This window comes from Ambystoma mexicanum, chromosome 7q, assembly GCF_040938575.1.
Source record: "Ambystoma mexicanum isolate Mex_15411 chromosome 7q, UKY_AmexF1_1, whole genome shotgun sequence".
NCBI classification, from domain to species: domain Eukaryota; kingdom Metazoa; phylum Chordata; class Amphibia; order Caudata; family Ambystomatidae; genus Ambystoma; species Ambystoma mexicanum.
The window spans coordinates 567,390,775-567,412,447 of NC_090941.1; the positions used below are offsets into that span (position 1 = coordinate 567,390,775).

Consider the following 21,673-nt stretch of genomic DNA (forward strand, 5'->3'; position numbering starts at 1 on the left):
ACACTCGCCGAAGCCTTCGATAAAGGAGTCGAGGATAATATAGGCTTCGTTGTCGAAGCTGTCGGCGCCGATGGCGTCGACGAAGTTGCACTCGACTTCGACAATTTCTGCCTTTTATGAGGGATCAGAGAAACACTCGATCTTCGAGGATCTAGCGAGGATTTGTCGACTCGAGTTTTATGGGTACTACTGGTTTTTACCGCCGTAGTTCCCGACTTCCCTGTGTTGTCCTGTGGAGCGACCGGGGTCTGGCTTTTCTGAGGTTTCTTTGAGGGGGTCGAGGCCGCTTTCTCAAAGACCTGCATCATTTTTCTTCTAAAGCTCTCCCATTTTGAAGGGGAATCCGATCTTTTTGGACATCGAACCAATTCCGTCGATGTATCGGATGATGACGATGGAGATCTATGTCTCCATTTTAGCTTTTTAGAAGAAGACGAAGAAGATCGTCTCGACCAGCTACGAGATGGGGATATCTTCGAATGTTTTTTATGACATTCCGATTCTTTCGAATCGGACGATTTCTTATGTTTTTTTGACAAGGCTTTTGTTAGGCAGAAACCTGTGCAGTTCCCTCTGGGACCACTGCAAAAGCTTTAGGACTACAGGTGTTTGGCAGTAAACCCACTTGTTAGCAGTCTGTACCACACAGATTCACTTCGTAGCTGTGGCTGAGCAGTCAGACTTCCCTCAAGAAGAGTTAGGCAGTATACAGAGTATTCACAATAGGTCAAGAGCACACAATAGAACAAGTAAACACTGACCAGGGCTTGGTGTAAAAGAGATATAATTATTTATTTAAAACCACATCTAGAAAAACACACAGGCACTAAGAGTAAGCAATTCAAAAAAACGGTCACTAAAAGATATACACTCCCTTAAAAGAATATTAGACAAGTCTAAAGTAAAGCCCCACTTTTTTTCAGACAGCGGTGAGCGCTTAACGTAGATGGCACTCTAATAGTTCGTTTTAAAAAGGGAGAGAAAAGCAGAGAACAAGTTGAAACAGATTCCAACACTTTTACCAGAACATAACAAGAGAGGAAGGCATAGTAAAACCGTGAAGTTAGAGTTCAAGAGGCCGGATCCACTTTTTAGAGGATTCAAACGAAATGTGTCCAAGGTCACACGGTTGCAGTGCACAAAAGTCTTGTAAAGGTTCAAAAAGGAATTGGACCAAAGAAAGGGACCAGTTGGAGGGTCAAGGCGGCCAGCCCAGTCCAGAAGGTTAAGGGATTATTATTACCTTGTAGCAATCTTTAGAAAGGGAGGCCTGGCGGACACAGCACCTTAAAGTGGTGAGAACGCTCCAGCGGGGGCAGATGTTCCTGGCAGCGGATGCAAGTCGGTGCTTCGTCCGGGGGAAGAGAGGATCTCGTCGTGGAGGAAGACAGGAGTCCATTGCACTGCCAGGGAAGAAACCAGCCGCGGAGTTTCTCAGGTACAAGGAGCGGTCCGGTGATTCGCGGTTCAGTGGTGAGTGGCTATCCGGCTGCCGGGGTGCTTGGCACGGGCAGTTCGACCACAAACCGGGCTGGGGTGCGAAGAAAGAAAGGTAAACTGGTTGTGCCCACCACTCAGGAGAAGAAGCCTCTCCAGCCGGGAGATCTTCTCTGTCGTCGGGAAGTGGTGAGTCGGTTCCGCAGGGCTCCACCGGTGGTGTCGTCGTGGTAGGTCGGCTCAGCTTCTCCCTCGTCGGATTCTCAGGTCCTGTGGCGACTTCTGAAGTTCCAGTCCCCAAATCCCTGCTTTTATGCAGCACACCCCCATTCACTCAGCCTAGCTGTCACTCAAACATGCTAAGTGGTGAGCCGGCCGGCTCACTACTTGGGCCAATCACACAAGAGTGTGACTTGAGTTACCAAGGTAACTCAGTCCAGGGTGCCTAAACCCCCTCCCACACCCCCTGTGGTCCCCAGACAGAGTGGCACCACTTTTGGAGGCTTCTGTGGAGAAGCCCGCCAAAAAGTGGAACAAAGGGCTCGACTTGAGTTGGAGTCACAGAAGAGAACACAAATGCCATTTTAGAATCGAGTCTTGGCAAAAAATACCAACCGGAAAATTAATATTAATTAAATAAAACGGCGGTATGTTCGAGGCTATGAGAATTAAATAATTAAAGTTGGTAGCCTCGAACAATGGGAAAATCCCATAGGAAAATATTTGCGGTCAAATATAAAAAGTAGTTTCCACTGCCACCAGCCAAAACTCGATCAGGGGGGAAGGAGACGTGCCCCCTCGAATAACAGACCCCGGGGCAATCGAATTGCCCCGACCAGTACGTCCACAATATGATGGTTTGTACTGGTTTCTGTTAATAATTTGGGACTAGTAAAGTCAATGGTGACTTTACATGCCCTGGGAGACAGTAGTCAGTCCCATGGTATGGAGTCTATGGTGGAGTGTCACTATGACACCCCTGTGTTACTGCACGGAGGGTGCTGTGTAACACACATAGGAAAAACACATGAGACCCTATGGAGTAAAGGACCCCATAGCCCATAAAACACATTACCAATCAAAGGAATACCATTAATCATGTCCAAGAGTGGGAGAAAAAGAGTCTCGCTCTTGGCAGGAGGAAAAAAACAAACTCCAGAAATCCAGCAAGCTGCTGGGGGACTCACTAGGTTAGGAAATTTAGCTTAAAGAGAGAATTCTCCCTAACACTCGCCCCCCCAGACTAAGGGACAGGAGGATATAATCCACTCCTGGATGAACCTCATACCTCTAGTCGATGACATACATCCTAGAGAGTCCATCAGCATTTTGATGGTGACAACCTGACCTGTGCTCAATGGTGAAATCAAACCCTTGAAGGCAGATTGACCATCTCAATAGTTTTGGATTTTTCCCTTTCATTTGCATTAACCATCTCAAGGGTTGGTGGTCAGTCTGAATGACGAAAGTAGAACCATACAAGTATGGCCTAAACTTCTTCAGTGCCCACACAATAGCAAAGCATTCTCTTTCGATTGTTGCCCACCTTGCCTCAGGATCCTTCAGCTTCCGGCTGATGAAGCAAATGGGGTGCTCCCTACCTTTCCCATCCAGTTGACTGAGGACTGCACCTATTCCTACATTTGAAGCATCTGTTTGCACAATGAAAGTTTGGTGATAGTCAGGAGCTCTGAGTACTGGGGCTTGGCAAAGAGCCTTTTTCAGGGTTTCAAAGGCCTGATTGCATTCCTCATTCCACTTAACCTTTTTAGGGAATTTAGGAGAGGAGATGACATTCAGTGGAGAAGCTATGGACCCATAGTTCTCAATGAAATTCCTGTAATACCCAATGAGACCTAAGAAGGCTCTCACCTGGGTCTGAGTAGTAGGTGTAGTCCAATTTTGCACAGCTTCAATCTTACTGGGCAAAGGCCTTATTTCTCCACCTCCTACCTCATGTCCAAGGTAGACCACTTTACTCTGTCCAATCTGGCATTTATTTGCCTTTATGGTCATATTGGCCTTTCCAAGAGCCTGCAAAACATATCTCAGGTGGTCCACATGTTCCTCCCAGGAATTGCTGAACACTGCTATGTCATCCAAGTATGCCATGCAGAAGTCCTCCATCCCATTCAGAACCTGGTTTACCATCGTTTGAAACGTAGCAGGTGCATTTTTCAATCCAAAAGGCATAACCTTAAACTGGTATAAGCCAACTGGGGTAGAAAATGCAGTTTTCTCCTTGGCATGGTCTGTCAGGGCTATTTGCCAATAGCCTGACGTCAAGTCGAATGTGCTGAGGAACTTGGCTGCACCAAGTCTATCCACCAACTCATCTGTCCTTGGCAAAGGGTGGGCATCAGTCTTAGTGACTGCATTAAGAGCTCTGTAATCCACACAGAATCTAAGTTCTTTAGAGCCTGCCTTTGGTACTAACACAACTGGGCTAGACCATGGACTAGTAGAGGGCTCTATTACCCCGAGATCAAGCATCTTGTTGACCTCACCTTTGATGTGGGTTCTTACATTTTCTGACATTTGATATCCTCTGCTGTTGACTGGCAGACAGTCACCAGTGAGTATGTCATGCTGTCCCCAAGGGGTCAAGCCTGGTGTAAGTGAGAACAGAGAGGCAAACTGATTCAACATAGATTTGCACTCTTCCTGTTGCTCAGGTGTCAGATTTGAAGAGATATTTACTCCTTCAATTCTTTCATCTAAAGGTAAGCCTCTGAGGAGATCAGGAAGAGCTTCACTCTCTTCTTCTTCCTCTGATGATGCTAGAAGCAAAGCTCCTGCATCAGGTCTGGAGACATACGCTTTTAGTCTGTTGGTGTGGAAGACTGTTGGAGCCTCCTTGGGGTTGCCCAAGTCCACCAGATAGTTGACCTCTCCAAGTTTACCCACAACTTTGAAGGGTCCCAACCATTTGTCTTGCAAGGCCCTCTGCCTTGTTGGAATCATAACGAGAACTAGCTGGTCCTGAGTAAACTCAACCATGTTAGCCTTTTGGTCATGCCAGTGCTTGACCAATGCCTGTCCAGCTTTCAAGTTATCACTTGCTTCTGCCATCATTTGTGACATTCTCCTTCGGAGACCTATCACATAGTCAGTCACTCTGACTGGCTTGGGGGAAGGAGCACTCTCCAACCCCTCCTTGATCAGGGCCAATGGACCTCTGACCGGATGACCATAGAGAAGTTCAAAGGGAGAATAACCTACTCACTCCTGAGGGACTTCTCTATAAGCAAAGAGAAGGCATGGCAGTAGAAGGTCCCACTTTCTTTTAAGGGGGTCCTCTAAAGCACCTATCATGCTCTTCATGGTTCTGTTGAACCTTTCAACCAACCCATTTGTCTGAGGGTGGTATGCGGTTGAGAACTTGTAAGTAACTCTGCAGGTTTTCCACATGGCCTTCATGTAGTGGGACATAAAATTTGACCCCCTGTCAGAAATTACTTCCTTAGGAAACCCAACCCTGGTACAAATACCAAGGAGGGCCTTAGCCACAGCCGGAGCTGTAACAGTACTCATAGGAATTGCCTCAGGGTATCTAGTAGCATGGTCTACTACAACAAGTATAAACCTGTTGCCTGAGGAAGTTGGAGGATCATGGGGACCAACAATGTCGATCCCTACTCTCTCAAATGGGACTCCCACAACTGGGAGAGGCACTAAAGGTGCCACATTCTTGGAGCCAACCTTACCAGAAGTCTGGCAGGTGTGGCAACTCCGGCAGTATTTATCTACTTCGGCCCCCATCTTTGGCCAATAAAAGCAGAGTGAGAGCCTTTCCTTAGTCTTCTTGAAACTCAAGTGACCAGCCAAAGGAATCTCATGGGCTAACTACAAGAACTGTGGTCTGTTCTCTTGGGGTACTACAAGTCGTTTGTTGTCGCCAGGTGCAGACTCGGTTGGTTCACTGTAGAAGAGGCCATCTTCCCAGTGTAACCTATATTTCCCAGGCTCTTGCCCTTCAGCCTGAGCATCTGCCTGGTGGCGAAGACCTTCCAGAGTTGGACATTCTCTCTGTCCCTTACTGAAGTCTGCCCTTTTGGGTCCACCTTCTGCCAGTAAAGACTGCAGCTCAGGATGGTCAACAGGATCCAGATCTCCAATGAGTTCCTGGCCTTCTACTAGCTCTTCTTCAGAGTCTAGTTCAACCACACAATGTTGTACCTCCCTCTCAGCCACAGCTGGAGGGGGAGTTACTGGTGTAACTTTGGACAACCTAGGGGAAGTCCTTGTTGGCTGCACTGGAGTGCTGGCTGTGAGGTTCTTTTTAGAAGTTTTAGGTTTCCCTTTTTCTTCTATTTTCTTAGCGACAGCAGCTGACATCTCCAGTGGAGCAGCAGTGATCTCTTTCTTCATCATCTCCTTGGGAGTACCTCTCATGGTTCTCTCCCTTGCAGGTCTGGTGAGCTCCTGTAACCTTTTACTAGGAGGTCTGGGGGTATGTGACACTACTCCAAGAGTTTTCAAGTCATTACCCAGCAGAACCCTTCCTGGCACCTCACTTTGTATGCTGACAGGTATCTTTACAGTCATGTCATTACACTGGATGAGAACTGGTAATTGGGGAAGCATCTGCACAGGCCCTCCAGCTAACTTGGTGAGGCGTTTGGGTGCCTTAGCAACATCCTCAGCCTGAAAAAAAGATTTGTCCACCACAGTTATGCTGGCCCCAGTGTCCCTAATGGCAGGAGTCTCCTGACCATTCACCTGGACACTGTCCTTATAATACTCATTAGTATTATCTGGGATAGAATTATAGACATCTAAGTTCTGTTGTTCCCACAGACCCAGAGACACTAAAGAAACACTAGCTGAGACTCCAATGGGTTCATCAGCCAGTGATAGAAAGTTTCCACTTGCCATTTGGACTTCCTCCTCTGGAGCGAAGGCTAAGGAGACAAGCTCGACCCCTGAATGTCTACCCTTACATCTGGGATCTCCTTTCACATGGTCAGTAGAGCCACAATCAAAGCATTTACCAAATGCTTTTTGGAATGGTGGCTTGTTCTGACCTCCTTCTGGTTTGGCACCAGGAGGTATACTAGCCTGATTTGGTTTCCCTGGTGGCTTACCCTTTTGGTTCTGTTTGGGGCCCTCTTTGGAATTGGAATGATTAGAATTCTTTTTGGAGTCCTTTTTTGGCTGTTTTCCCTCATCCTTTTTCTGAGTAGCCCCAGAATCCTTGTGAGTGGCCCTGTTGGCAACCCACAAGTCAGCAGCCTTAGCTAACTTCCTGGAATCTAATTCCTTTGAATCAGCCAAGTGCTGTCTGAGCTCAGGAGAGCAGGCATCATACATTGACTCCAACATTACAAGATTCTTCATTCCTTCATAAGTGGTAACTCTCTAACCCTTAATCCATCCCTCTATGTTTTTCAAACTTTCACCCACCAAGGTAGCCCAAGGGGTACCATCATGCTTGTTGAGGGTCCTAAACCTCTTAAGGTACTGGGAAGGGGTCTTCCCAAATCTAGCTATCAAAGCTAGCTTCACACATTCATAATCCTTCTTATCCACCTCCCCCAACTCCATTACCACATCAGTTGCAACAGGGGGAAGCCTAGAGAACAACCAGGGAAGTAACTCATTCCCTGGGATGTCCTGGAGCCCATGATTATACTCAAACATTTTCAACCAACCCAACACATCCTATCTAGGTTCATACATACCCACTAATTTCTTAGGCATCCGGGGTCTTTTGGGACTGGAACTCCTAGAAGAACCAGAGGAGAGAGAAGCATTTTCCACAGACAACTTTTTCATTTCTAATTCATGATTAAGCTCTATTCCTCTGAGTCTTAACTCAGCTTGTTCTGCTCAGCCTGGGCATTCATTCTTCTGAACTCTAGCTCTTGGTTTCTTTCAGATTGAGCTAAAAAAACGTTTGTACTCTAATTCAAGCTTCATTTTTTCAAGTTCAAAATAAGCAGGGTTACATGTGGGACCTGGTATAGGCCCAGTAGGTACAGTAGGTAAGGCAGAGGTTCACTTTCCTCTTCTGACTCATTATCAAGACTTTGATTCAGATCAATACCATCCCTGTTTTCTACATTTGCTGGGGGGGCAGATTCCTCTGTACAACCCAGACTTTGGTTTTCTAACAATCTTTCTATAAGTTCCATTTTCTTGCCCTTCTCAGAGAGATTCTTATGTCTACACAATACTTTTAAGCAATCAGCAGTTTTGGCAGACAATGATTCTAGGGTATAACTCTCCATAGCAGACATAGTTAGAAAATCAGCTTTTTAGTGCTAAGCTCTGTGGTTAGTTGTCCTAAAGTGTTCAACAAGCACTCTAAAGTGTATACTCAATACAAATCCCACCGCTGTGCACCAGTGTTAGGCAGAAACCTGTGCAGTTCCCTCTGGGACCACTCCAAAAGGTTTAGGACTACAGGTGTTTGGCAGTAAACCCACTTGGTAGCAGTCTGTACCACACAGATTCATTTGGTAGCTGTGACTGAGCAGTCAGACTTCCCTCAAGAAGAGTTAGGCAGTATACAGAGTATTCACAATAGGTCAAGAGCACACAATAGAACAAGTAAACACTGACCAGGGCTTGGTGTAAAAGAGATATAATTATTTATTTAAAACCACATCTAGAAAAACACACAGGCACTAATAGTAAGCAATTCAAAAACACGGTCACTAAAAGATATACACTCCCTTAAAAGAATATTAGACAAGTCTAAAGTAAAGCCCCACTTATTTTCAGACAGCGGTGAGCGCTTAACGTAGATGGCACTCTAATAGTTCGTTTTAAGAAGGGAGAGAAAAGCAGAGAACAAGTTGAAACAGATCCCAACACTTTTACCAGAACATAACAAGAGAGGAAGGCAAAGTAAAACCGTGAAGTTAGAGTTCAAGAGGCCGGATCCACTTTTTAGAGGATTCAAACGAAATGTGTCCAAGGTCACACGGTTGCAGTGCACAGCTTGTAAAGATTCAAAAAGGAGTTGGACCAAAGAAAGGGACCAGTTAGAGGGTCAAGGCGGCCAGCCCAGTCCAGACGGTTAAGGGATTATTATTACCTTGTAGCAATCTTTAGAAAGCCAGGCCTGGCGGACACGGTACCTTAAAGTGGTGAGAACGCTCCAGCGGGGGCAGTTGTTCCTGGCAGCGGATGCAAGTCGGTGCTTCGTCCGGGGGAAGAGAGGATCTCGTTGTGGAGGAAGACACGAGTCCGTTGCACTGCCAGGGAAGAAACCAGCCGTGGAGTTTCTCAGGTACAAGGAGCGGTCCGGTGATTCGCGGTTCAGTGGTGAGTGGCTATCCGGCTGCCGGGGTGCTTGGCACGGGCAGTTCGACCACAAACCGGGCTGGGGTGCGAAGAAAGAAAGGTAAACTGGTTGTGCCCGCCAGTCAGGGGAAGAAGCCTCTCCAGCCGGGAGATCTTCTCTGTCGTCGGGAAGTGGTGAGTAGGTTCTGCAGGGCTCCACCGGTGGTGTCGTCGTGGTAGGTCGGCTCAGCTTCTCCCTCGTCGGATTCTCAGGTCCTGTGGCGACTTCTGAAGTTCCAGTCCCCAAAGCCCTGCTTTTATGCAGAAAACCCCCATTCACTCAGCCTAGCTGTCACTCAAACATGCTAAGTGGTGAGCCGGCCAGCTAACCACTTGGGCCAATCACACAAGAGTGCGACTTGAGTTACCAAGGTAACTCAGTCCAGGGTGCCTAAACCCCCTCCCACACCCCCTGTGGTACACAGACAGAGTGGCACCACTTTTGGAGGCTTCTGTGGGGAAGCCCGCCAAAAAGTGGAACAAAGGGCTCGACTTGGGTTGGAGTCACAGAAGAGAACACAAACGCCATTTTAGAATCAAGTCTTGGCAAAAAATACCAACCGGAGAATTAATATTAATTAAATAAACTGGCGGTATGTTCGAGGCTATGAGAATTAAATAATTAAAGTTGGTAGCCTCGAACAATGGGAAAATCCCATAGGAAAATATTCGCGGTCGAATATAAAAGTGGTTTCCACTGCCACCAGCCAAAACTCGATCAGGGGGGACGGAGACGTGCCCCCTCGACTAACAGACCCCGGGGCAATCGAATTGCCCCGACCAGTACGTCCACAATATGATGGTTTGTACTGGTTTCTGTTAATAATTTGGGACTAGTAAAGCCAATGGTGACTTTACATGCCCTGGGAGACAGTAGTCAGTCCCAGGGTATGGAGTCTATGGTGGGGTGTCACTATGACACCCCTGTGTTACTGCACGGAGGGTGCTGTGTAACACACATAGGAAAAACACATGAGACCCTATGGAGTAAAGGACCCCATAGCACATAAAACACATTACCAATCAAAGGAATACCATTAATCATGTCCAAGAGTGGGAGAAAAAGAGTCTCACTCTTGGCAGGAGGAAAAAAACAAACTCCAGAAATCCAGCAAGCTGCTGGGGGACTCACTAGGTTAGGAAATTCAGCTTAAAGAGAGAATTCTCCCTAACAGCTTTCGAAGAGCCCTTCGACGCCTCCCGCCCCACCGCTAACTTACTTTTCCTCTCACGGAGGGCCTTCTCCGTCATTGACTGACAGAAGCCACAGTCGCCGGTTCGATGGTCTGAGCCCAGACACAAAAGACAGATACGGTGAGGATCGGTGATAGACATCTTTGACGCGCAGTCGATACACTTCTTAAACCCAGTTTTGGGAGTCGAAGCGGTTGATGAAGAAGACATTTTCTTGACAGAAAATCTCGAAGCGCGCCGTTCACGAGAGCGAAGCAATCGGAAAAACAGAACTGAAGCCAACGGGCGCGGCTTGAGCTACTTATACCATCAGTGACGTCGACACGGTACGGAGCCCATCGAGGGACAATCGACGCCACAGCCTCGAGCACAGCACCCTCTGCCGAAATTTTTTTCCGAAGCATCAAAGCTGCCGATAACGAATTTTCACAAGATGAGGAATACGTGGGAGGATACAATCCATTCAAAATATACATGATGTATAAGATGCCGAACTCCACCACTAGATTACCCACAATGGGAACTACTAGAGAGGCCCTACAAGATTTTATGACCACCAGTGGGGAAAACCTTTGGATTCACTACGATGCATCTCTATGGCATAATATGGGACTTCAGATTGCAAACAAGACCTTATGCTGGCAGAGGTGTGCCAAAAAAGGCATTCTCAGAATACTAGATGTGTGGGAAGGTGATCAAATGACTTCATTTGAGAGGCTCAGAGAAACTTTTGGGCTAGGGGGCAGAGAGCATAAGCGCTACATGGACATAAAGTGTCTTCTAATTGAACGGCAGGAAATGCTAGGTAGCCCCATGCGAGAGAGACCTACAGTCTGCAATGTCATCCGTTCCTCTCCATGCACAGTGTCCACGTACATGAAATTGATACCGGTGGACAACTCACATGTGGGAGCATGGGAGAAACTGCATCAGGCTTCGGTGGAAGAACTAGGTATGGATATTTCTTAAGAGGAATGGGACAGTCTGCTGCGTATAGGCACGCACTCAAAGATGGATCTGGGTCTGCGGTATGTAAGGCAAAGAATCATTTGTAGATTATGCTGGACCCCTGAGCGAATGGCTAGCCTAGGTTTGACTGATAATGACACCTGTTGGGGCTGTGGTCGTAGTAGGGACACCTTACTACATATGCTATTGGTATGCCCAAGGGTGGCTAACTTCTGGAGCGATGTCTTAAGAAGATTAGACCTTGTGCTGGGGAACACACTTCCAAGAACATTTTACTCAACAATTTTGTTATCAAACAAAGGGAGAGGTGAAATGGCCCAAGTGAGTAAGGAATGGATAAATTGAGTACTTGTAGTAGCAGCAAAACAAATATTAAAAGTGTGGAAGTCAAGGAAAACGCAGGATGTGGAAGATTGGTTGACAGATGTACGTACTTTATCTGATTATGAAAAAGTTATGCTTAAGAAACAGAAACAAGAGGAACATTACTTTAAAATCTGGGGACCGTTCAATGAGTTATATAGTTAATGTTGACTTACTGAGCACATAATGATGCGCAATAAGAGGGAGATTACTGGAATTTTATGTTCAGTGTTGTATGTTGATGTCTGTCAGTAATGTATTGTCCGATGTTGTTAAATGTCTGAAATACAGTTGTAAAATAGAGGTTAGTAGTAGTAAAATAAGGATTGGACTTGTAGTTTTTAATAATGCTGGAATTAGATATTTGGGCATTCTATATATTTTATTATTCAAATGCATGCATCTGATATTATGAATATATTTGTGTTATCTTTTTTTGTTTGACTTGTATTTCATATGACAAATAAAAAGGTTAAAAAAGAAAAAGATGTAAAGAAATGGGAAAAGGCCATCGTAAACTGGGATCTACAGCCAACTACCTGGAAAAATATTCATCTTGGAGATTTGCAAGGTTGATCCTGAAATTCTGTTAAAATGTTTCACCTACAGCTGCAAACCAGTTTATGTGGAAAGAGTTTGGGGTTGCGAGCTATGATTGCCTGTTTTCCTCTTCGAGTGTTGAATTACTTAATACTTAATCATTTGTTTGTAAAATGCAGCACTTTACAGAGGGCCTGATCACGACTTGGCCATTACCGCGCCGGATCACGAGTTTGGCGGTAAAGTAATTCCCCATTCCCCATTGAGCCCATTCGGGAATGCCCCATTCCCCATTGGGCTCAATGGGGAATTTTCACGCTCTTACCGCTGGTGGATTTCCCGCCGGCGGTAATAGCGCGAATTTTCGGCGGATTTCCCCCCAGCTAAGAGCTGGGGCGAAATCCGCCTAAGCCCTGATTCGGCGGACCCTTAAATCCGGCGGTATTAGTGCTACCGCCGGATTTAAGGGTTACCGCCGAAGTCGTGATCAGGCCCAAAGTCTGTGAATTAATTATTTTAATAGATTTGTCCAAGGCTTGTGAATAGCCCTGTGGGAATTTTTGTGGGAATGGTTTGTTTACTTATTATTGTTCTACGACAATGATGATTGCCTTATATCAATTTCTTTCTAAGATTGATATAACTTTTTTAAAGTTTGGAAACATGTTTTTAGTTATTTGAATCATTATGAATATATGGTCATGTCGATTTTATGAAAGTATTTGCTCTTTTTACTATTTGTAGATGTGTTTTTAGTTATTTGAATTGCCTTGATATATATGGTTATGACATTTTATGATAGTATTTTCTTCTTTACTATTTGTAAATGTGATGTGTTCTTTTCTTTTTTTATGATTGTGTGCTAAGTTTTAAAATGTAAACCATGTGACACAATAAAAAATAAAAAAAATAAACATATGTTACATTATTGTCACAATCCAACCCACCACAAACTAAATTGTATGCTAAGTGATCTGGTTTCTGCAGTCATCCTAGAACTGAAACAGTAATGGGTATAATGATAGACCACCATTTTACTGACAGATTTACTGGTCATCAAAAAGTGGTAGACATGATAAACTGGTCGTCAAGTCAAAAGATTGACACATCCATCTGATCAACCACTTTATGATGACCATGGAGGTGGGGGCAGATATGGGTGTGGGCTGTGGTGGTGAAGGGTTGAGAAGAAGAGGATAAGCTGGGGAGGAGGTTGAGTGGTGCTGAAAGAGTGGTTTGAGGGAATCCCCTGACAAGGATAGAGCCAGGTGAGGTGGGATAAGGGGTGTGGGTGGGAGGTGGTAGGACACTGGGGTCGGAGTGGACGTTTGTGGTTAGGGCAAGGGATAAGGGCAGCCAGGGGGTGTGGAAAAAGGAAGATAAGTGTGGACTGACACCGAGAAACAGAGATCAATGAGGCTAGGGGGTGGCAGTACTTCTGGCAAGCCGTTGCATAGGTTGAATAACAGGCGTCGACTATTATGCAACTACCAATTAGATATTAATAGCGTCAATCACCTTAAGAGGGGAACGAGTTGGGGTGGACCAATAGACCAAAAGGTCAAAATGGTTTGATCATCTTGAGACAACGCGCCACTGAAACCACACTTGAACCTTTAAGAAAAGTTGATCTCCCCCCATCATCATGGTCAGGCTTATGCTCTGTTACTAAGAAAGTCATCTGCAACCTTTGATACCATCAACCACAACATATTTTACCATGCTGCAGCTGGCATGCAAAGGAAAATGTGCATGGAGCGAAAATGGTCATCCTTTTAATGCAGGGGTCTGCAACCTGCAGCTCACCGGATGTTTTGGACTACGATTCCCATGATTCCCTACCATTAAATATGCTAGCAGAGCTTCACAGGAGTTGTAGCCCAATACGTCTGGAGAGCTAAAGGTTACAGACCCCTGTTCTAATCAAACATTGGCAAACATATAAAGCTCCATCCTTTCCTCTCTGAAATCACAGCATCACCTGGAGCAACGTTTTTCCTTATTAACAATCTATCTTAACACCCTCTTACCACTAGTGGTGAGTATCGGCACCAATAATTTAGAATAAAACATGTATGAGGATGATACAGAGAACCACTTCATTGTAGAGGAACCATCAGCAAATTGCTGCCTACCTGACAAGTAAGCAGAAGTGAACACATCAAAACTGGCTATGCCTCAACGCTTTAAATATGAAGCTCCTGTTTCTGGACTAAACAGACCCCTCTGTAGTTCTGTCTGACTGAAGCTTAACCACAAAATTGGCAATGCCCCTTCCTTCAACTACAAATCATTAAATAATGTTGTCATGATGTATTTTTGCCCATTGTGAAGCTGCGTTTTCAAACACAAGCTAATGCAGTGACACAAATAATTTGTATTAAATTTATCTTCTGCAAGGGATTTTCCCCATGATGATTATATTGTATTGGACAACTCTTGTCCTGGTAGTCATTTCCCAATTTGAGTATTATAACACCATTTGCATGGGCTCTTGGCAAAGACTTCTAGAAATAATTAGAGACAAAATCATGCATACCACCTCATCTTTGCCCTAAAGTGATTAGACATCTTCACTGCTACCCTGAAATCTCAGTACTAGCTTCCACTCAAGAACTTGGTAGACTTCAAATCACCATGTATATTTCACAAAGCAAACCCTGGGCGTGTTCTCAAATATCTTTACTTATGAGTTTCTGCCAAATCAGTTGACCAGAACCTAAGTTTTCGGCTTCTCTAAATGTTTTGCATTCCATTCATTGATATAAAAATAATTTGGTGGAACATTTCTTCATGCACTGGACCCTGAACTTTGAAACGCTCTATCTCTCTGCCTCGATGGAGACATCCTTAAATTCTGTAAGGATTAAAAACTCCACTAGTGCAACTTTGCATTATTTACCCTGGCATATTCCACCTAAACAGCCCGGCGCTCCACCTCATTTACCCCAATACCCTCAACCACTGCCCTCCAAGCAAAGTATTCTTGAAGCTGCTCAGTGATGGCATGAAATAACTGCTGAATCAAATAAAGAAATTAAAATTAGACTGGTTTGGAAATATATTACACATTACTTTAGTGAAATTGGATGGTATGCTATTTTTATTTTTTAAACCTTACCCTGTGCATGCCTTTCAGCTGGAGGGCAAAGGGCAGGCCGAGATGCTCCAGGCTTCTTTCTGTGTAGGACAGTGTGACTGAATTCTTCCTGAAATAACTGAAAAGAAATGAATAACTTGAAGTTTAAAGTGTTTGTATCTTTAGTACTGTTCTTCTTTAAGCATGCATAAGAAAATGTGGCACATCACAAAAGGTATCACTCACCTCAGGGCTCAGGTGCTTTGTGATTCGCTTTTCCAGAAATGGTTTATTCAGTATTGAATTGATGGATGGTCGATCTCTAGGAGAGATTTTGAATAGTTGGGAAATGAGCATTCGCAGATCATAGGAATACTTTGAAGATACTGGGATAAAATGCCCTCTGCAAATCTTCAGCACTAACTGGCGTAAACCATTGCCTTCAAACTGAAAAGAGTCAGGGGATGGTAATAAGTTATTTAATGCTGTACTACCACAATGACAACAAAACAGAATTTCATATAGCAATCCGGTTTTACTTTATTTTGAGTTGTATGCATTTTAATAAATCAAAGTATTTTGTTCTAGCTATTACCTCAGGTTTTTTCAACTTAAAAGGTGGTTCACTAGCAGTTGTCAGGAGGAAATCGAGTTGTCATTGGGCACTTGGATCTTAGTGAAATATCATGTCAATAATGGATATACAAATCAAAAACAAAGTATCATTTTTATGATGGGAGATGTGGTTGTAAAGTAGGTGTAAGCTGCCCAACTACGACGTAAACAAGAGAATGAAATGGAAGGTGAATATAGCAAGGGATGAAACAATTGAGAGAGGGTGCCATTGATGAAGAGCCAGAGGAATCATGAGCAAGAAAGGTTGAAAGAAGGTAAAAAATAAAGCAAGAAGTGAGAGAGGAAGGATGCGAGTGGGTGGGGGCAGAGGGAACGGTACAACGTCCTTTCAGCGTGGTATGTTTTTTCGCAGTGTTTTTTTTTACCACAAATTTAAAAGAAAATGGGGGGTTGGAAGGGAACCCCCCCAAAAATAATTTTACAAAAATTTGATGGTTTTTTTTCATTAAAAAAAATCACAGTAAAAAACACAGCAAAAAAACATCCCTTGGCCCCATGATGAAATTACATGGGCGGTAGGCACAGAGGACACGGACAGAGAGCAGGGGCAGGGTGGGTGGGGCAGATAGAGCAGGGGCATGGTGGGTGAGGGTAGAGAGGGTGGGGGTTGGGTGGGGATGCGTGATGGCAGTAGGTTGGGTGCAAAAAACATGAAGAACAAAGCAGCCTTGGGAGGACTTCTGAAATGTAGCCAAACAAAACCGAACCTGCACACATAATGGAGGCAGGATGGGTGGGTGTAAAGAGAGTGGTGGTGGGTAGTACAGCAATTGGGTGTGGGGTGAGTGGGGGAGGGGAGTACAGAGTGTGGGCGTAGAAAGGCAGCTCCAGGAGGACAAAAAAAACAGATCTGCTGTCAAAACCAGTCCAAAAATAGCCCAACAGTCTGCAAGAAAAAGCACAAAATAGCTCAATATGAAATCACTGTGCATCTGGGAAATGGAAATCCCATCACCCATCTGGCTTCTTACAAAGCTGCTGATTGGCACAAATATTGTTAGGGAACTTCTCATTGGTAGTACGAAGGAGGAGTTTGGAAAAAGAGATTTTAGTGATTTGGCAGTTTCATGTCATGGCATTGCCCGTTGATATGCTGATATGCCAACCACATATTCTCTGTTCAGAACCCCCATTGCCTCTCTCTCTCTCTCTCTCTCTCTCTCTCTCTCTCTCTCTCTTCTGTAGCAATGGTTTCAGCAATTTGGTGGCGCCAACGCCACAACAATTAAACAAAACCAAATATGAGGAACACTGGTCTTCAAACTCTTTTTCAAAAAGTTGCTGAACTCCATTGGTTGGAGATGGTGTAAAATCTACTCCCACCTTAAATGAAACTGCAGTGGCCTGATCGAAAGAATGATGCATGCCATATACAGGTTCCCCAGAAATAATGCCTATCCAGACAGGAAAAATGTCTGCCACAAGATACTTGACAGTTGAACCCTCAGCTGCGGTATAGACACTGGTTAGTTTTTTTTTAATGGAAAGATTAATATTTTGTAAGCCAAAGAGCACAGTTGCTGCCAGGTGCTCCAGCCTCGAAATGAAAGGTTGACATTTGGGCGGGTATCATGTGGGAGGTTGCATATCAGGGGCATGCATGCCCCTCTGGCAGTTTTTTTTTTAAAATCAATGCTGTTTTTCATCACTCTCTCATTGCACTCCCGGCAACCATATACCATAAATATGAAGGAAAATGGACAGAAGGAAGGAGTGTAACTTTAAGTATCAACTAGAAGGCCAACAATGCTCATTCAATAGGTCTGCTTAGCATAGTCACACACAGTCGCCGAGCTCCCCGATGAAAAGGACAGCTTTACTTACAGGCTCTTTTTTTGCACAAGTGGCTGGCATCTGCAATGTTGTGAAGTCAAGCAACCATACCTCTCTTCATTAACGTTCATATTTCTGTGTTTTTGTTGCCTAAAACTAAAACCTTAATGCATCTCTAACTAAAAAAGGGTATTGTTATGTGAGTCTGTCCACTACTTTTACTTCTACTTCCATTTCTCCACGCAAGGTTTCCTTTATCTTTCAAATACTCACAAAAAACAGTCAAATGCTTGTGAACATTACTGCTAGATCACATGTCATTTGCTTCTGAAATCTAAATTCTGTACTGTATTCAGGTTAACACAAACATATATAGTCCCACACTGTAATCTGCACATCCAAATACAAACAAGTGGGCATGTGAGCCTGGCAAGTCTTAGTTTGAACCTCGTGTTGAGCACTCAAAGGTGGGCAGAACTGATGCTTTCCACATGGTTGCCCTCACAGTTGAAAATCCTCTAAAGCTTTCCTTTCGAACATGTGAGAGATGAGAGCTCCTTTCAGCTTTGTTCCATTAGAACAACGTCAAAAGTCAGGTTCCTAGTTTAAATTTAGGAAAAGTTTGCAGATCAACTTCATGTACCCACCTTCCTTTAAGGAACCGTGAGTAAGGCAGTAGTTAGAACCCAGTCCGCTCTATATTGGACAAATCGGAAATGTTTTTGATTTCAGAAAGAACTCTCCCCTCTGCTTGACAGCCATAGATTTCAGAGACAGTAGGCCAAGTTCTAGGCAAATAAACTCTATGGAGGTTGAGGGAGGGAGTCGCAAAACACATCTCCAGAAGAATCCTTCAAGCACATTTAACCACTCAAGATCTCGCATTTTGAGTGCCTCGAGGCCATACAAAACAACTGGGCAAAACCATTGACTGTAAAGAATAAGTATATCATCCAGAGAGAATCCTGCATGATGATACACAAATCTCTGTACCAACAAAGATATATGTTTTGCTTTAAATTTTCTACAAGAAACCAATTCATGACCCACCGCAGAAATCAATAGCAATTTTTTAATATGTTGTGCAGTGATTAATATACATTTTGTTTTTTTCAGATAATCTGTGTTCCTCAGCGTAACATGCAAGGGCAGTTAACATGCAGCTCATCCCACTAATTATCTGGTCACACAACACAACGTCGTCAGCGTATAACATGGCTGCGACAACACATTGGGCAATTTCAGGTGGGCAATTAGTGTATGTGCCAAGTCTGGCTGGAAGGTCAGATATATAGAGATTGAATGGCAGGGCAGCCAATACACATCCCTGCTTAACCAGTCTCTCAATGGGCACCTCTCGAGATAACAACCCATTGTCACCAAGCCTAATCTGAGCGGTGGTGCTAGAGTGAATAGCCACCAAGATCTCAAGTATCCATTCGGGACAACCGAGAATCCAAAGTTTCTTCCAAAGAAGCAAACAACTCACTTGATCGAAAGAGGCTTGAAAGTTAACAAAGGAAATATATACTGATGGGCTATGTTTAAGTTTAGCCCGAGCCATTACAGCGTCTAGCAAACGGATGTTATGTTATGAGTGATGCTGGATCCTTTTCTGAAACCTGTTTGGTAATCGTTCAAGATGTTATTCCGTGGCCCATGCTTGTAAGTAAACTAACAAGAATCCGGAAAAGACCTTGCCCGTAGTGTCCAAAAGGGACAATAGGCAGTAATTTTCAGGTAAGAGACGATCGCCAGCTTTGAATATTGGGATATAAATAACTTTTTTCCAGGAATCTGGAATTCGTCTTTCCCTACAGGTTTTAGAATAAAGGTCACATAGTATAATTGCCAAAATTTCCTTATTTCCGTTCAAAGTAGATGTCGAGAGACCATTTCGCCCCAGAGCTCGTGAATTGTTTAATTTAGGTAGGTGAGTGACAATATCATCAGATAAAAATATCATTGGGCACTCAACACTAAAAAGAGGAACAGATGAAGCATCCAAATCATTACACAACATTTTTGCTTCAATATAGGAATACCAGACTTTCTCAGAAATAGGATTAATAATATTTCTCGCTAAGAGGTCTCGCTTGATCAAGGATACACCACACGTTTTTTGTGTGTTTACTATTAAGGACTGAAATCGTTGTTTGCCAATTAGATGTGAAGCTTAATTGTTTCTTTCAAATTAGCCATTTTTTAAAGCAATTTTTCAGTTTTTGTCGTTCAGTCACTAATTCAGGACCTCTACGGGCATCCCTCTTCAGCGTGTGGAGAGAAATTCGCAAGGACCTCTTTTGTCTTTGTATTACTATATCGAATGGGCGAACATGATTCTTAATAGATCGGGGTTGTTTTTTTAGCACTACCTTTGAAGTTATCAAGCACCAACCTGCTTAGCCATGATTCAATTTCAGTTTGAAGACTCAGACAATCATGGTACACAGATGTAAGTTTTCGACATATCTTATTAACATTATGTTCAGAACATTTAACCCGGTTGCCTTCCTGATTGGGCACCAGGTCCCAGGTAGCATATTGGTGTTGCAACGATGTACTAAATTTGGTACACAAACATAGGGTTGCATGATCACTAAATACATTCTTGGAAATATCTAAGTTTTTTGTGATATTAATTAATTGAGAATTTCCACATAGATAATAAAGATTGGCCTATTTTTGGCCACATTTCCAGGTAGTTTGCCAAGGTGTGTCCCCAGGAGTGCGACCATTTAAAATCACCAAACTACAAAGTTCTAGGAATCTAAGTCATCGAATACCTTTCGGATTAACAGTTTTCTGTAGCAATGCACAATCCTGTCTAATCTCAGAATAGAATTCCTTGGTGGAATGCTCTCCACACCTGGCATTCAAATCACCTCCCATTAATATCATATCCAAGTCGGCATTTATAAGCCAACTAGAAATAATCAGTAGATTCCTGGATGATATCAGTCATAAGAACACCAGGTGGATCATATACATTTATAATGAGCAGGCGCTGGCTACTGTGGCCTACATTAATGGTGATCTCGACAGCCAGCATATGCTCATTTACTTTGGCTTGCTGCACCAAAGAAGAGACATATTCAAGCTTAACCCCTATAAGAAGCCCACCAAATGGGCGCCCCTTTGGACCTTTCTTTGCAAAGGACTGGTATACAACGTACCCATCTATAAAGAACTGGTCCGTCAACCATGTTTCCTGTAACATGAAAACGGCAGAATTACACAACATATTATAAGGGTTTTGTTGACAAAATGCACATGACCTTGAGTGTTCCAGCAAGTGAAAATTAAATTTCATTTTTGCAATTTCTCAAATCCGGGGATCAATCTTTTCAGCCATTGTAAACCTTTAGTATCATCAAAATAAATTGTCATTAGAGCCTTTAGGACACCCTTTTGTGGGCGATGAGGCAATAGAAGAACGTGTACAGTGGTCGCAGCACTTTAACTGTAATTGTTTATTTGTAGAGCGCTTATACACAAGTGAAGTGATAAAATATAGTTTAAAGCATCAATCAAATCAAATAACTTTTAAATAACATTAACAGATGGTGGCCGTCATTTTAGAAGTAAATATGGCGGACAAATTCACCATACAATACAAATTCAGCCAAAGAGTGCAAAAAGAGGTGTAGTTAGTGGGAAAATGCGTGGGAATGGAAGGAAGATCCTATAGATTTCACTTAGCAATGGGCGTTAAATGGGTGGGACACAGCCAAACTACATAAATCCATCCTCATACGTCATCTGCATTGAAAAGCATTACAAACCTACATTCAAAGACCCTATTTCAAACTCTTATGTTAAAGCTCATATTTTCATGACAATAGTTTCTGCTTTAAAGGTAGCACTTTCAGCGCCACCTAATAGCCAAAACTAAAAAGACTTATGGTGTAATGACTGATCTGTGAGAAAAAGTTATTGGAAAGTCGTGTGCAACAAACTTGAGCGATGAGCCGTTTGCTCTTTAAATGATTAATGATCAAGCAAGTCAAGCCAGAACAAAGTACCTTCTCTGGAAAACTAAAAAAAAACAAAACACGAAATTGTTAAAACAGTACTCAGACTTCAGTAAAAATGGCCCATAAAAATAACTAATCATAAAAATTGTACCCCAGGTTCTATATCAGTTAACTTAATACAATACATTCCGCATTAGAAAAGGGAGACTAAAAAACTAGATAAGGTGCTTAGCACTACCTCATGATTATTAGGTTAATCAGGAGCTCATTGGTACAAAGCGATGACTCCTTTACATTTGCTTAACCCTCCAGTGTCAAAGCATCTTGCTGCAAATGTTAAACATTTATCATTTTGCCTTATGATTTGTTTCCATTTGTTTTGTGACAAAGGTGTGTTTTTGAGGAATACCAG

At 43.5% G+C, this 21,673-nt stretch overlaps 1 protein-coding gene across 3 annotated transcripts in view; it reads right to left on the minus strand.

Annotated features, from left to right (window-relative positions):
- The window catches only part of NEK5 (NIMA related kinase 5), a 1,893,692-nt gene that overhangs the window by 1,242,670 nt on the left and 629,349 nt on the right, over positions 1-21,673 (minus strand). For all 3 annotated transcript variants that reach the window (XM_069639859.1, XM_069639857.1, XM_069639858.1), the window contains 2 exons: positions 15,122-15,322; positions 14,918-15,014 (listed from right to left, as the gene is read on the minus strand). In XM_069639859.1, the coding sequence (XP_069495960.1) occupies positions 14,918-15,014; positions 15,122-15,322 (298 nt within the window). The remainder of the gene's footprint in view (positions 1-14,917; positions 15,015-15,121; positions 15,323-21,673) is intronic.